Raw genomic sequence first — 14329 nt, 5'->3', positions numbered from 1 at the left:
AGAGGCACAATACCAAAGTATTGCGCAGGTGCAGAGCAAGGTTTTTGCATAATATAATATTTAAAAAATGTGTTGAGCCAGGGGGTGCTGAGCAACTTCACGGTGGTGCTCTAGCACCACTAAAAATACCCTAGCCTCGCCCCTGCTCTCAGGTCTTTAATTAACGCAAGCTTTTGGTACACCAAAATCCAAACAAAAATGGTAGACACGACAGCTCTTCAGTGACGGTCTATCGAGGTTCCCGCGATTCTTCCGGCACGTGCGCTTGGCTTGAGGTTTCTATGACAACAGCACCGTCTGCGCTTTCAAAGCATCAGCGATGTCGGCAATGAGCAAGAAGTTAATTCAAAACTTGGCCGAAACTTTGTCTAAACACGTTAAACATTGTAAGTACTGAAATTATTGATTTGAGGAAATACTCGTTTGTCATGGTATTGTTTATTATCCCGTTAGTCAGCAAGGTTAACTAGCCAGCAGGTAACTAAAGCTAAATGAACTAAAGCTAACTGAACTAGCCCTTAGCTCATTTGGCTTCTTTACACCTAGTTTGCGTTAAGTCGGTGTTCTGTGGAGTGAGATGTGAGTTTGCATCATCTTTCATTTTAATAGGATCCCTTTCTGAAATTACCAAGCGTGTTAGAAAGTGTGAGCTATAAACTGAACCTCAATACTCTTGTCCAGTTAATAAAACAGAGGCAGAATGCCTCATAAGGCTGTACAACACACTACTGGGAGACCAGGCCGAGAGAAAGGTTGGGACCGGTCTGGACCGCAGCACATTCAGAAACATATTGCACAATACCTTTGGACTGACGGACGACATGATAATGGACAGAGGTACGGGTACAGGTGTCTTAGCTGGAGGTTTGCCTGCGGTGTAACTGAATGTCTAGTAATCATTGTACGGCGCACAGTTTTCCGCGCATTTGACAAGGACAACGACAGCTACATCAGTGTGAAAGAGTGGCTGGAGGGACTGGCTGTCTTCCTTCGAGGGACTTTGGAGGAAAAGATCAAGTGTAAGATGGTAAGCAGATGCTTTTTAAGGAATAATGATCCCATAGTTCTAACGCCATGGCTCTTTTTGACATGACTAGACTGTTTTGACGTATACGACTTGAACGGAGATGGTTACATATCCCGGGAAGAAATGTTTCACATGTTGAAGGACAGCCTGACCAGACAACCAACTGAGGAAGACCCAGATGAGGGCGTTAAGGACCTAGTGGAAATAGCACTGAAGAAAATGGTAATACAAATACAGGGCAGTCACGTTATGAAAATAGCTGTCAGACATTGAATTGTGTAGTTCAGTTAATGTGAATGGGTTTGATTATTTAATCTGCATTTGATTTGGACATATAGGATTATGACCATGACAGCAGACTTTCATATGCTGACTTCGAAAAGGCTGTGAGAGATGAAAATCTGCTATTAGAGGCTTTTGGAACATGTCTTCCTGATGCAAAGGTGAAATAACAAAATACACATTTTAAGGTTTACATGTGCCATTTCACTTTAAAGGTTCTTGTTGCAGCTGTTTAAAATTATAGAATAATATATAATGATAATAAATACATTAGTTAATAATCCTTTTGTTTGTTTTACAGAGTATACAGGCTTTTGAGCAGCATGCATTCCAAGACACACTGGAGCACAAATTCACTTGAATAATGTGTAATAATAAAAAATAAACAAAATTTATTTTAAAACAAAACTCTGCACCAGTAAAGCATTCATTTCTGAGGTAGTACACATTGTAATGGTTTTAAAATAATGTATTGCTGTAGAAATGGTGGGATAAAATGTGATTAAATTCTTCGCCGTGGCTTTGTGGTGGTGGTTCTACTCTGAGGGGGATCTGATGCAACCTTAAAAGGAAAAAAAAAAAACAATTTCAAAGACTTTATATTAACCATTGCACCAAAACATTTACGATTTATGTCACATTCATATAACAACTAATAAAATCACAATACCAACCTTTGTCATTGTTTGCCTAATTAAATTAGCAGTTATGTTTAATGAATCATCTTCCATATCCATCTTTGGTGGTTCTGGAAGTTTGGGTCCATACAGGGGTGCATTCTTGTCTGCTATACCCATTAAGTCCAGACTTTCCTCCATTTTCCTCTTCCTGTTCTCCAAATGTGCTGTCCTTGGTATAAGTCTTGGTGCAGTGACTGATGGAACTTGTTTTTCTTTGCCCGTCACTCCATCACAGCCATGGGATGCCAGATTTGGCTTGTGTGAGTTCTGTTTGTAAAGGTCTGTGCCAGGGATGAAACTATGTAGAGATCCCATCTTATCCTCTGTAGGTAATTTTTTTACTAGTAGGCGTTGAGATTTAACTGATTCTTTAGAAGAGAAATATTGCTTAGGGGCATCATGCTGGGGTGGTAAGGGCAACAGTGGAAATCCAGAATAAGTGTCAAAACTAGAGACCTCTCCTTGGATTCTCTGAGAACTTTCAGATTCAGAAGCAGACAATACGTGTGCCTCTTCACATGCAGAATTTGTTGTATTTGTGGATTGTTCTTGGTGAGATTGCTTGTCTGTAATAAATGGGACATTACATATTTTCAAGAAATTGGTCACATAACTTCAAAATGTAATTAGATCCCAAACAAACTATGAGAATCCTACCTGTTTTTTTAGTTGCCCTGTTCACATATCTCCTCCGGTCTTGTAACTTCTTTCTTGTGTCTTCTACAGTCTCATATTCAGGTGCATAGCACACATGAAGCAGCCCTCCAAAGAAGCTTTTCTCATCAGTGTTGCGTTTGGCTGCCCTGATTAGAACAATACACCTTGTTATATATTTTTTAATAAAACAATCCCAGCTGTGTTATTTGTCATATTATTTACCTTGCACTTGTAAGCTTTTGGAATTTGAGCAGGTAAACTTCAGTGAACTGTTCTGCTGGGTATTCATCAAGTGGTCTGTATTCTTCAATGACTCCATAAAGAGCAAACAGTTGTACCAGCTCAGCCATCACACCAATAGCAGGTACTCCTTGCACCAATAAAAACCGAGACTCCAGGTTAATTGTGTAAACCTAAACAAAAGCAGGACAAAACACAATTGACACGTGATTTTAAAAAGTCTTCTAACCGCAGGAAGTAATCAATACAGATATGTAGATATTAACGTCGGTGATGTTTGCCTCATTAGCTAGCACGCCACCGCAGCTAATGTACAGAAGATTCTAGTAAATCCAGATAACTTTTTTGTAGGTTTACGATAAAAAAGAAGAAATTAAACCTTGACAGCTTTTGGTTTCCTTCCCTCCCTATACTTTGGCCGTGAGCTGCAGACGTTTTGTTGTTGATGATGTTTGTAGACCTGCGGTGTGTCCCACACTGAGCTGCTCCCGGGTGCTGCCATGATCATTCACCACACAGGAAACACACAGCCCAAACTAATGGATCTCAGTCAACGAGCATTACCAGGAAAAAAATACAAACGTATATATTTACAACTGAGCTTTACACTTAATTGCCATATAATTTTATAAGTACATATTTTGGACGCAACAGTCTAACAATATATATATTTATCCAGCGAAAAATGGACTCTTCAAAATCTGCTACATGATTGAGCAACCGTTGATCGAGTACTCGGCAGCTCGAGTGGTCGTGTCTGCCATAGACCACTGACATGTCTAGCATGTGTCTTACACACAGGCTAACATTAGCTAGCTCGATACTTGGCGTAATCATCCCGAAGTAGCGAGGTTTCTTTCTGTCACATGCAATGCTGGGGAGCTATGGCGTACAACCAATTATTCTGGCCTTTAACAACTCTAAAAACTGCTTTCTGCACTTGTCTGCAAACGTAGTCACTCAGCTCTGTCTGCAGGAGGTGCGTGTTTAATATCTAGTGTGAGTTCTTAGCATGCTCAACTCCATCTAATTCTGTTGTCATCTGTAGAACCAGGTTCTGGAACTCTCGTGTGGACTCGAGAGACCCGTGTTCCTCAGCTGGACAAAGGGCCGGACATCATCCCAGGAGCACAGAGTTGAGCTGAGCAGACAGTTGGGGGAGACACTGGGCTTTCAGGAAGGGAAGCAGGTGACTTGGCGTGTTAACGTGCTAGCCAGAAGTTTGGAGACGTTTGTCATGAGCGTTGTTACTGGTTGTGGGAGTGAAGGAGTGAAGGAGTGATCTGCTGCTTGACCTGTTTCAGGGATCCCTGCGACCATGTCATCAGGTGCAGTCGGTTCACCAAGTGTTTGTAGAGCCTCTCTCCTCAGATGACTGGGAGATATTGGTAAGCCCCAGTTTGCTGTAGAAGCAAAGTGCATAAAAAATACACACACGTATACATACATATATGTACTTTTAATATACAAACTGGCTCCTCTTAGTTCCCATTAATTCAGAAGCACTTTGCTTGCACAGCTGATGAAGGACCTCTGTCCAAAACACCATATGTCTGAAAATCTAGCGTACTTTACTACAGTGTTTAATATCTATATGTATCTTACCTTGTACATTGTAGTTTCTTACCTAGAAGCTTTAATTTACTGGTTTTGTTTCCAGGAGCTTCATAGCACCAGTTTGGAGCAGCACCTTTTAGACCAGATCCGAATAGTATTCAGTGATGGGGTGTTCCCCGTATGGGTTGACCAACGCACTGTCATCTACATCAAGATAAGTTAGTATCCCCAGACCTTTGAAATAAAGCAGTGATCTTAATCTCTGATGTACAATCTGAAGATTTGTCTGTCTTATCCATGTAGTCTCCCTGTCGCCGTCTGTGCCATATGGCCGTTTGGAGCGGTACACTGAACTGGTGGTCTCCCCCAAGTTTCCACGTGGAGGCAAACAGATTCCCCACGTGACCACAGTGGGTCCAGATCCAAGCAGCCCAGTCCAGCAGAGGGAGCAGAACTGTGACCTCACATCCACCTCCTCCATAACAACAGACTCTCTCCATGAGTCCTTTAACAATCGGGCAGGCCACTGGGGTGGAGTAGCTGATCTGAGGGGTCTGGTGAGATACATGTTCCCAGGCAGATTTGAACCCGTGAAAGAGATTCCAGAAGTCCCTACTATACCTGCCATCTTCCAGGACTGTATTCTTCGAGTTTGTGGATCTCCACCAGGGGCTATCAGCCACCTGGACTCAAGTTATGGAGATGTTCACCTGTTACCATGGGACCATCTGGAACGTGACCATTGGAGTACTGGACAGGCGGTCTTAACCTATGGTAGACTCTCTAAAATCTACTCTCCTAAAGAAGTGAGGGAGCAAGCCAAGCAAGCAGCAGAGAGGAGAAAGGGTGGAAACGACTCTCAGACTGAAAAAGATGCAGAAACCCCCAGGGAGGAGCCTGTGGTGGTCAGGATACTTTGCCATAATGTAGAGAAACTGCAAGTGGATCAAAGGTCCTTCAGAATGGGAGAAATCTACTGCGGGAAAGTTTGGGTGAGAACTTTAAAGTGGCAACTTCTTATCTTGGATCAGACTCAGAAGATGATTCTACAGCAAAATCGTAACAACTCAACAGTGTTTCAGCTGTGATGGTCCTTCTGTTCTTAATCCAGATTCCGAGCGTGTTACGTACAAGGTTGGGCGTGGACCCACATTCTGCTGTGAAAGTCTGTCCTGTGAAATGTATCCCAGAGGTGGCACTGGCTATTTCACTCCAGCCACTACAGCCATTAGTGAGTGAATCTTTCTTTCCTCTACCTCTCGGAAGCATATACCAGGTTTTTACTGATGTAGTAGCTGTGAGATGTTCATTTTAGTCTGGAATTGAAACAAGGTGCCTTCCTGTTTTGGTTTTGTCTCTCTGCAGGCTGAGAGTGTGGGAGAGGAGGATGTTCGTTCTGCCTTCCTCGGTTGGCTGCATGCTCGGAGTCACCAGCCGTTGGCGTGTCTGACCGCGCAGACGAGCACCGTCCTCCTGCAGTGCTCTGAAGGTAGGTTCTTACCTGGATCCATCTTTGTTTTGACACCAAAATCAACAACTTTCAATAACTCAAAAGGGGGGAAAATAAAAAAGCTTGCTTTTCATTTCAGAGAATATCAGGCCATTCATTTTTTATCCTGTAGCAGGATACGTAGCGTGTGAGGCTGCCTGTTTCATTTTTACCATCTTCAAATGATATCAGATTACCATAAATAAAGAAGCTTTTTAATCTGACGTTGCCACCATTAATACCAAAGTGCAGAGCCCAAAGCCAGGATAAACTACGCTCTTTCTTTACCACCCATCTGGTACTGTTTTCACCTCAGGAAAATCTGAATTCATCTTGACGGTACAGAAGCCTGAACCTGATTCCCAGACCAAGGATAAGCTCTTCCTCTTATCTACTGGTGTGCTCTACAAGGCAGACATCCAGGTACCGTGATGCATCAATGAATGGAAAACCTGAATTCTCTGCATCTTTTTTTTTTTTTTATTCCTATATGCTTTCTCTGCATATTCCTGTTTACATTCCATATGTGTTGTTTGGAGATAGGTAATGAAGGAGTGTGCACCTTTAGACCCCACGACTGCAGGACGCTCTGGTGATGAATTGCCTCTCGCTGACTCTCCCTCCCTGAGTTCTCTTGGGTAAGTCACAAGTATTGTCTGAACTACTTTCACAACTGTAAAAACCACAGAAACCCTACAAAAAATGCACATAAACTTTTGCTAAGGTTATTAAGGTATTTATCGAAAGTGAACACAAATGTGTAATAAACTTGAATTGGGAGAAGTGGGGGACAGTGGTGAAGGCAGACAAATGAGCACCAGGGCAAACGATGTCCCACATATGTGGAGTTCTTGATGGGTGTGCCTTTTGTGCATTGCGGGCCCCTGGCCAGAGGGGTGGAGGAGGCGGTTGCTACTGCTATGGAGCACATCTCCCACAGTCTGATGAGAGGCCCCCTCTGCTGGGAGCTCGTGTCCATGGGCCCTGGCCTCCGGAGTGGGGCCCTTCTCATCTCAGGAGCCAAGGTGACCATGTGACACTAGACTCGTGCTTGTAGTGACACCATGTTTTTTGTTGTTTTTATGTTTCGGTACGTACTATTTGAGTGACTAATGGTATGACTGATCTCTTGTGGCGGTTTAAAGGGCAGTGGAAAGACTACTCTCTCCAGGGCTCTCTGTAGGAAGGCAGCGGAGGAGATGGACGCCCACGTCGAGGTGCTGGACTGCAGGAAGCTCAAAGGTACCACGAACATTCGTGCGTCCTGCTTTTCTGTCCTAGCACACGCGAGGAGCAAACTTCAATGCTCAGGGCTTACGGCGTTCTACGTATTTCAGGCAAACGTGCGGACACGGTGAGGCAGAGGCTGGGGGAGGTTTTTGAGCAGGCAATGTGGAGGCAGCCTTCTGTGGTCCTTCTGGATGACCTGGATGAAGTGACGGGGGCAGCCGCCACGGCCGAGCAAGAGCAGGGCCAGGAGGCTGTACTGCGTCTGCACATCGCGCAGGGTAGGGGACCCCTCACCCACTTCCACTAATGGGTTCAATCGTTGGAGCGCTGTGGTCTGACTGAGGCCTCGTGTGTCTGGGTGTGTTGCACAGGCCTGATGGACTTGGTGGACGAGGCGGTGGTGCGATGCAGTCTTGTAGCTCTGCTGGTCACGGCACAGACTGAGCAGTCTCTTCACCCAACGCTGACGCAAGTGCAGGGCTCCCACTTCTTTCAGAGCTTCTGCAAGATCCCCACACCAGACCAGGTCAGCTCACAAAGATCTCCACACCAGACCAGGTCAGCTCACAAAGATCTCCACACCAGACCAGGTCAGCTCACAAAGATCCTCACACCAGACCAGGTCAGCTCACAAAGATCCCCACACCAGACCAGGTCAGCTCACAAAGATCCCCACACCAGACCAGGTCAGCTCACAAAGATCCCCACACCAGACCAGGTCACAAAGCTGCTTACATTCTTGATCGTACTTTGTGTTGACATATGACCATATGGGTTTACTGTTTTTTGTTGTTTGTTTGCTTTTTATTTTTCTTAAGATCAAGAAATGAGGCTGCAGTTGTGTCTTTGATGACTTGAGACTTAATTATATTCAAAATAAAGTTTTGCATTATTTGCTAAGTTGTTTAGTTTTTGTATGTAGCTACATGAAATCTGTATGGTGGGGTATTCAGGTCCAGAGAGTGGACATCCTTAGATCTCTGATGAACAGTAAGAACATCACACCTGAAGACTGTTCAGGCCTTGATCTGGAAGGCATCGCCATGAAAACCGAGGGCTACCTTCCTCAAGACCTGAACCTTCTACTGGACCGAGCTGTCCATGCCAGTGCTGTACACGGCCGAGGCAATGGCACTAGTGAAGGCAAGCGTTCATCTAGTCTCCCCTTCCTGCTGTAATGCAGGCGATGTTCTTGTGAGGGTGTGTACAGCTATGCCGTGTCGTCACTCAGGTGTGCGTTTGAGCTGCGGGGACTTCCAGCAGGCCCTGCAGGGCTTCGTGCCTCCCTCCCAGTGGGGGGCACGGCTGCAGGTGCCCGGCGAGGTTGGCACGGAGCGTGTGGGCGGACTTCACCAGGCACGCCAGCTTCTGATGGACACCATCCTGCTTCCTGCCAAGGTAAAACTGGAGGGTCATTAGTCAGACAGTCGGCTTTATGTGTGAGCTGTCTGTGCTTATATCCCAAGGTGTGTGTGTGTTTGTGTGTGTGTGTGTGTGTTTTCAGTACCCACGGCTTTTCTCCTGTCTGCCAATTCGCCAGCGCTCAGGGGTGCTCCTCTTCGGGGCGCCTGGCACAGGCAAGACGTTGCTAGCCGGAGCCGTGGCCAAAGAGAGCGGCATGAATTTCATCAGCATCAAGGTGAGGGAGAGGAAGCCGTCATTGCACTAGTTTACTGTTTAGCCCTGATTGGTGACCAGGCTATGAGGCTTTTGGACATTAGATTATATCAGTAACCACATTCTGGCCCTGCATGTGAGGTAGCAGCTCCTGCTGCATGTCTGTGTTCCTCTTGGGTACATCTGTACATCTGTTCCCTTCCCTGGATCAGATCTGTAATCTCGGTCTGACCCTGTCTATAAAATACATCAAAGCAGATTTGTTTCTGTGTGTGTGTGTGTGTGTGTGTGTGTGTGTGTGTGTGTGTGTGTGTGTGTATAATCTGTTGGGTGTTCTGTTCCCATAGGGTCCCGAGCTCCTCAGTAAGTACATCGGTGCCAGTGAACAGGCAGTGCGGGAGGTGTTCCAGAGGTTTGTGTCCGACGTCTCAACAGCCTTCAGTTCCCCGAGCAGAGCTGGGAGCGGAGATTAACCATGCAAATGTCATTCTTCTCTCCGCCCCCCTTCCCTCCCTTAAACCCTCCCCCTTTTTTGATATGGCTCTTGTGTATAACAGGGCCCAAGCGGCGAAGCCCTGCGTCCTGTTCTTCGATGAGTTTGACTCCCTTGCACCGCGCAGAGGTCACGACAGCACAGGTGTCACTGACCGAGTGGTCAACCAACTGCTCACACAGCTGGACGGAGTGGAGGGTCTACACGGTAGGGGGAGACACACCAAACACACACCAAACACACACCAAACACACACCAAACACACAGTCTGAGAGATTTTGAAGCGTCACAAATGGAGCATTTAGATTTTACAGCTTGATGATCACGTCAGGCTTAAATTAAGAAAATAAGGAAACTTTATTACCACACCGACATTTGGTTTGGAATGTACATGCATATCCTAATGAGTAAGACTCATTTTTACACTGTAAAACCCAATTAGGTTTGCTTGTCCTTTTGTGTAATATGTGTAGCATGAATACTCTTCCTTGTCCCATCCCAGTGGTTGTGCGTGCGGTTCAGACCCAGACGTGGGCTGGGGCAGCGTGCGCTTCAGAGTCCGCCACCCGTGTTCTGCGTCTCACACCCACTGTCCTCTTTCTCGTGGTGTCAGGGGTGTACGTTCTGGCAGCCACCAGCCGTCCTGACCTGATCGACCCCGCCCTGCTGAGGCCCGGGAGGCTGGACAAGTCTGTGTACTGCCCTCCCCCAGACCGGGTCAGTCTTACAGAACACGCTCATGGCTGGAGAAGGAGAAAATGTTGACACGCCCGCACTTCAGGGTCTTTTTTTTTTTTCTTTCTAGTTTTTGGTCTTTGAGTGCTAGTCAATCACATTCAGACATTTTTGTCAGTGGTGATGTGGCGCTCAGTGGAGTGACATTTGACGGTGTTTAGGAGGCCCGGAAGGAGATTCTGAAGGCCCTGACCCACTCTGTGCCACTGGCTGCAGACGTGGACCTGGAGCAGATCGCTGTGGCCACCGAACTCTTCACAGGAGCGGACCTCAAAGCGCTGCTGTACAATGCCCAACTGGAGGCCATTCACAACGGCTTGGGCCCCAGCCTGCTTCCCGTAAGTCGCACCCTGTTAGTTCCGGAAGAATCGCCGTCGTATCGTGTTTAAAGTTAAACAGGCAGAATTGAGATGAAATGTAGAATAGTTCTTCATAAGTTCTTCAGGCCGATGTTCCCCATGCCGCGGTGCAGGAACTGGGCTCGGGATCGGACAGCGACATGAGTCTCTCCTCGCTGATCTTCCTCAACCACAGCAGCGGCTCGGACGACTCCGCCGGGGAGGGCGAGGGCGCGCTGGAGCCCCCTGCTGGCCTGCCGGAGCAGAGCGAGCTGCCCGCAGAAGACCCGCGGCACAACATCTGGCGTCTGTACTTCGGCAGCTCCTTCGATTCGGTGGAATCGGTTGGTTCACGTCACGCCTTCAACCGCAGCTTTAAGGGAAACGCAGTGGGACTTGCTCTGTGGTACAAGGCCCTGACTTTAGGGACCGCGGTAGTAATAGATGGGAAGTGATTTGTTACTCGAGCTCATGTTGTCTCCACTTCTGCCTTTCCTGCTCACAGAATTCCCAGTGCCTGTCGGTACCCAACTCAACCACCCACGAGCTGACTGGTGCCTCAGGGAGAGACACGGCCTGCCTCCATGGTCCCGTGCTCATGTCCTCCGTGCAGGAGGGCTTCCAGGAGCTGAGCCCAGAGCAGGCGGAGCGACTCAAGGCTGACGTGAATGGCATCAAAAACGGCTACCGCAGGAGTGCAGTCAGTCACGCACCTACACCCACACATGCACCACCCCAACCACAGGGGCCCAGTCACACACCTACACCCACACATACTTTGATAGGCAGCCGTTCAAAGCTCCTAATCTCCTAATTTGTGTGTGTGTGTGTGTGTGTGTGTGTGTGTGTGTGTGTAGGAGGACTCCTTTTTGCAGCAAACAGGCCCCAGTAAGCCAGGCCTCCAGATATGTCAGTCACACCTGACCTCAGCACTGGCCAGCACTAGAGCCTCCATTACCAGGCAGGACTGGAGGAGGTACACTGACCTGTAAGTGTCTTTTACTGGAAAAGCCGCTTGAATAGTGAAACAGATTCAGAAAAAAATTCATTCACAGTTTGCTAAAAAAATTTGTATTCATTAATTATTTACTATCCACTTCCAGCTACGAGTCCTTTGGTGCCTTAAGAGACAGCAGGCCTCCAGGAGCAGCCCTGATTAACCCAGGCCAGCGAGTAACCCTGGCCTGATGGTCCCCACACACACACACACACACACACACACACACACACACTGTGTGTCTAGTGGGAGAGAGGTGAGCTGCAGCAGTGTGATTGGTGGATTCTGATACGTGTGCCTGTGAATTATTGTACACGTGAATGACGTTTGAAGACGATACAAAATAATCTCTCCCCTTTTCTGGAAGAGCCATGAGTTTAGACTTTAATACGTAGTCTAACATAAATCTTTTAATAATGAACATGTACTTTAATTATAAAAGATGTAAATTGTTAGTTTTGAGATTTAGTATTTCTTAAATTAATGTTACGATTTCGTAATTGCACTGAAATATTTAAGAAATGCTTGTGATTCTTTGGAAACGCTTGTAAATGTAAATATGGAAGAAAATCTTTAAGCTGTGGGTTTAATACTTAATTAAAATATTGATTTATTATTATATTGCATTTGTGTACTCCCAACTAATTTTGTGACCAGCCTATTCTACAAGTGCATATCAAACAAAACTTAACGTGTTATTTACAAAAATACATGTACATTCCATTGAGAAACGTTATTAATATTATTTCCTACTAGCTTGTACTTACAACTGGCTGACATCTGCAGTAGATCAAGGTGATGCCTGTTCTAGGCGTGCTGTTGCAGACTCTAACCCTGTTGCACACACTAACCCGTCTTGGGAGGCGCGTTCTGTCAGCCTGTGTCCATCTTCATCGCCCCTGGTCAGTTTTGGACCACAGGACAACTGTTTAACGGATATTCCAGGTATTCTGGCATGGTAGTGGGAATAAGCGTTGTCGGGCACAGCGGTGTTGCTGGGGTTTTTACATGTGTTTGGGGCACTGTGTTCCGAGTCTGCCATCCAAACGCACTCAGCCAACATTGCGAACTGGGCATGTCAACAAATGGGCTATAGTCCCTAACTGTACATCTACAATGTATTGGGAATACACACGTAATGTGGGTGGCAAGTGTATACAACAATAAACCAGATGATTTGATTTACATATATTAATTTTGTCATGTTTGCCGTTGATGCTCTGCGAGACCAGCAGAGAGCAGCATCGTACAAGTGACATCTGGTGACAGCAGTGCAACAAAACTATATCCAGCACTCTATAATGCATCCAGGCCAAAGCCGTGTAGCATCTCTAACTAGCATATGTACCCCGAGATCAGTACCATCTGCAGTTCTGTTTGGCAAAGCAGGACTGCCATCTTGAGGGAAAATGTACAGTTCTGAGCAGCTTCCAGGGAATGATGAGATTTCCTTCAGAAAGGCTGCTGAATTCATACGAAGGACAAGTGGGGTGTTTTTCCGAGGCCTGTTGTTCGTGCAGACACCAGCTCGTCTTTTGAAGCGCTCCCACGAGAAGAGACAAACGGAGCCGAAGGGAGGGGGGAAGCTAAGCGTCTCCCCTCCGCCTGAGTCCAGAGGCGGCCGCGGCTGCTTCCTCCCCTCAGTTCCTCTCAACCCCCCCACCCCCCACCCGGTACTGCTCTCCTTCAGTCGTCTGTTCAAACCGCCGCTCCATCTTCTTCAGATGGAGGATGACTGTTTTTTCCTCCCGTCCTGGCTTCAATGGGCAGACTTTTGCTTTAGTTTGAAAATAGCACCAACCGCCACTAAAGCTCGAGCTCAGTGAATTGCCTTCGTGAGGCAGAGGAGGGAAAAGGGGAGGGGGGGGGGGGGGGGGTCGTTCTGTTGTTTACATCACCACAAGAGACGTATTCACTGACAAGTAAGGGCATGTCTGTGTGACAAATCCAATCAGACTCCCAGGGAGGGCACAGCATCTGCTATAAATAAAGCTTCCTCTGCTCCAAAGATCCATCAGACAGATTCTGGGGACAGATGGGGCTCGCTACTTGATATTTGATTGAAAGAGATGCCAGGTATGAGAAAATGCAAAGCAAAAAGGACAAAAAGGATGATAGATGTCCGTAAAGTGCAAAGGTCTTTTTATAAACCACCTGGAAGAATCAACAGGGTCTTTTTTTATAACTGATGGGATTATGATAAAAATGAAAAATGTGTTGGAAGCTACTAATAATTAGCTTGACTGGATTGTTAATACACATTTAAGCATTTGTGTAGGAGGCTTCGTGAGAGGTGTGTCCTGGGGTTTTGATGAAGGTCAGTGTTACTGCTAATGGGGATGGTTTCACACCACAACATTCCACCCAACACCAGTTCTGTGGTCAGAAACAGACCACTGATTAAGGAACCCAAAGGCAAATACAAATTATACATGGCAGCAGATGGACTCCATAGTGTATGGTTGTACTTACCAGTGAATATTAAAAACGTTACCTTTGTAATACAGTGAACAGTGATTTTTGCATCCTGAAAGAAATCCCGGTTTCGTATCCATTTCTGCATGCTGAACCCAAATGTTTGAGGTTCTCCATCACAATTTTTTACTCATGTGTCATATTATGGAAACGTGGTAACAAGGTAAATAGATCCTCTCTGTTTTGGTAGACTACTGCTAGACACTGCAGAGGGAGGTTCCTGCAGCCACATACATGTAGATATGAAGTGTATTTGTACACATACATGCAATAACGGTCTCATTTATGAGAATATTTATGACTTAGTAATAGGTTAATGACTTAAACCATACATGATTTAAAAAAACTTCTAAAACAGATTCAAATTCAGTGTAAGAAGTACTATAAAGTTCCAGCTGTTTTAGTTTGGGAAAAGCTGAAAACAGCAGAAATAGGTATGTAAAAATACACAAGTGAAAGTCAAAACCTTTATACATTTATATATATCTAAGTAATAAAAAACTATGAATAAA

The 14329-nt window shown here is 45.9% G+C and overlaps 3 protein-coding genes across 7 annotated transcripts; 2 read left to right on the top strand and 1 right to left on the bottom strand.

The window, feature by feature from the left end:
* The first annotated feature begins 115 nt into the window (after positions 1-115).
* LOC143516884 (calaxin-like) lies at positions 116-1936 on the top strand. 2 transcript variants are annotated; one of them, XM_077008764.1, is made up of 7 exons: positions 116-386; positions 547-579; positions 682-837; positions 915-1019; positions 1098-1249; positions 1366-1470; positions 1611-1936. In XM_077008764.1, exons 1-7 carry the CDS (start codon positions 320-322, stop codon positions 1668-1670), a joined length of 678 nt encoding a protein of 225 aa, XP_076864879.1. In that variant the 5' UTR covers positions 116-319; the 3' UTR covers positions 1671-1936. The 2 variants fall into 2 exon arrangements, with proteins under 2 accessions (XP_076864879.1, XP_076864880.1); XM_077008765.1 differs by lacking the exon at positions 547-579 and having other exon boundaries at positions 126-386.
* LOC143516878 (RNA-binding protein 48-like) lies at positions 1100-3438 on the bottom strand. 2 transcript variants are annotated; one of them, XM_077008756.1, is made up of 5 exons: positions 3266-3438; positions 2869-3016; positions 2647-2792; positions 1984-2555; positions 1100-1871 (listed from the first exon to the last, which is right to left on the bottom strand). In XM_077008756.1, exons 2-5 carry the CDS (start codon positions 2994-2996, stop codon positions 1812-1814), a joined length of 906 nt encoding a protein of 301 aa, XP_076864871.1. In that variant the 5' UTR covers positions 2997-3016; positions 3266-3438; the 3' UTR covers positions 1100-1811. The 2 variants fall into 2 exon arrangements, with proteins under 2 accessions (XP_076864871.1, XP_076864870.1); XM_077008755.1 differs by having other exon boundaries at positions 2869-3059; positions 3266-3436.
* A 199-nt stretch (positions 3439-3637) lies between these two features.
* pex1 (peroxisomal biogenesis factor 1) lies at positions 3638-12527 on the top strand. Of its 3 annotated transcripts, none has more exons than XM_077008743.1 (24): positions 3638-3865; positions 3935-4075; positions 4191-4274; positions 4547-4661; positions 4747-5435; positions 5555-5674; positions 5809-5932; positions 6249-6355; positions 6476-6570; positions 6825-6957; positions 7078-7174; positions 7270-7440; positions 7534-7688; positions 8116-8305; positions 8394-8560; positions 8667-8801; positions 9127-9191; positions 9337-9479; positions 9775-9989; positions 10169-10345; positions 10480-10689; positions 10851-11045; positions 11203-11333; positions 11449-12527. In XM_077008743.1, exons 1-24 carry the CDS (start codon positions 3758-3760, stop codon positions 11531-11533), a joined length of 3852 nt encoding a protein of 1283 aa, XP_076864858.1. In that variant the 5' UTR covers positions 3638-3757; the 3' UTR covers positions 11534-12527. The 3 variants fall into 3 exon arrangements, with proteins under 3 accessions (XP_076864858.1, XP_076864860.1, XP_076864859.1); XM_077008744.1 differs by having other exon boundaries at positions 3639-3865; positions 9886-9989; XM_077008745.1 differs by lacking the exon at positions 11449-12527 and having other exon boundaries at positions 10542-10689.
* Positions 12528-14329: the final 1802 nt, after the last annotated feature.

The sequence above is a fragment of the Brachyhypopomus gauderio genome, chromosome 6, assembly GCF_052324685.1.
Source record: "Brachyhypopomus gauderio isolate BG-103 chromosome 6, BGAUD_0.2, whole genome shotgun sequence".
NCBI classification, from domain to species: domain Eukaryota; kingdom Metazoa; phylum Chordata; class Actinopteri; order Gymnotiformes; family Hypopomidae; genus Brachyhypopomus; species Brachyhypopomus gauderio.
Note: the sequence above shows the minus strand (reverse complement) of the source record. Positions and strands in the feature narration are given on the sequence as shown.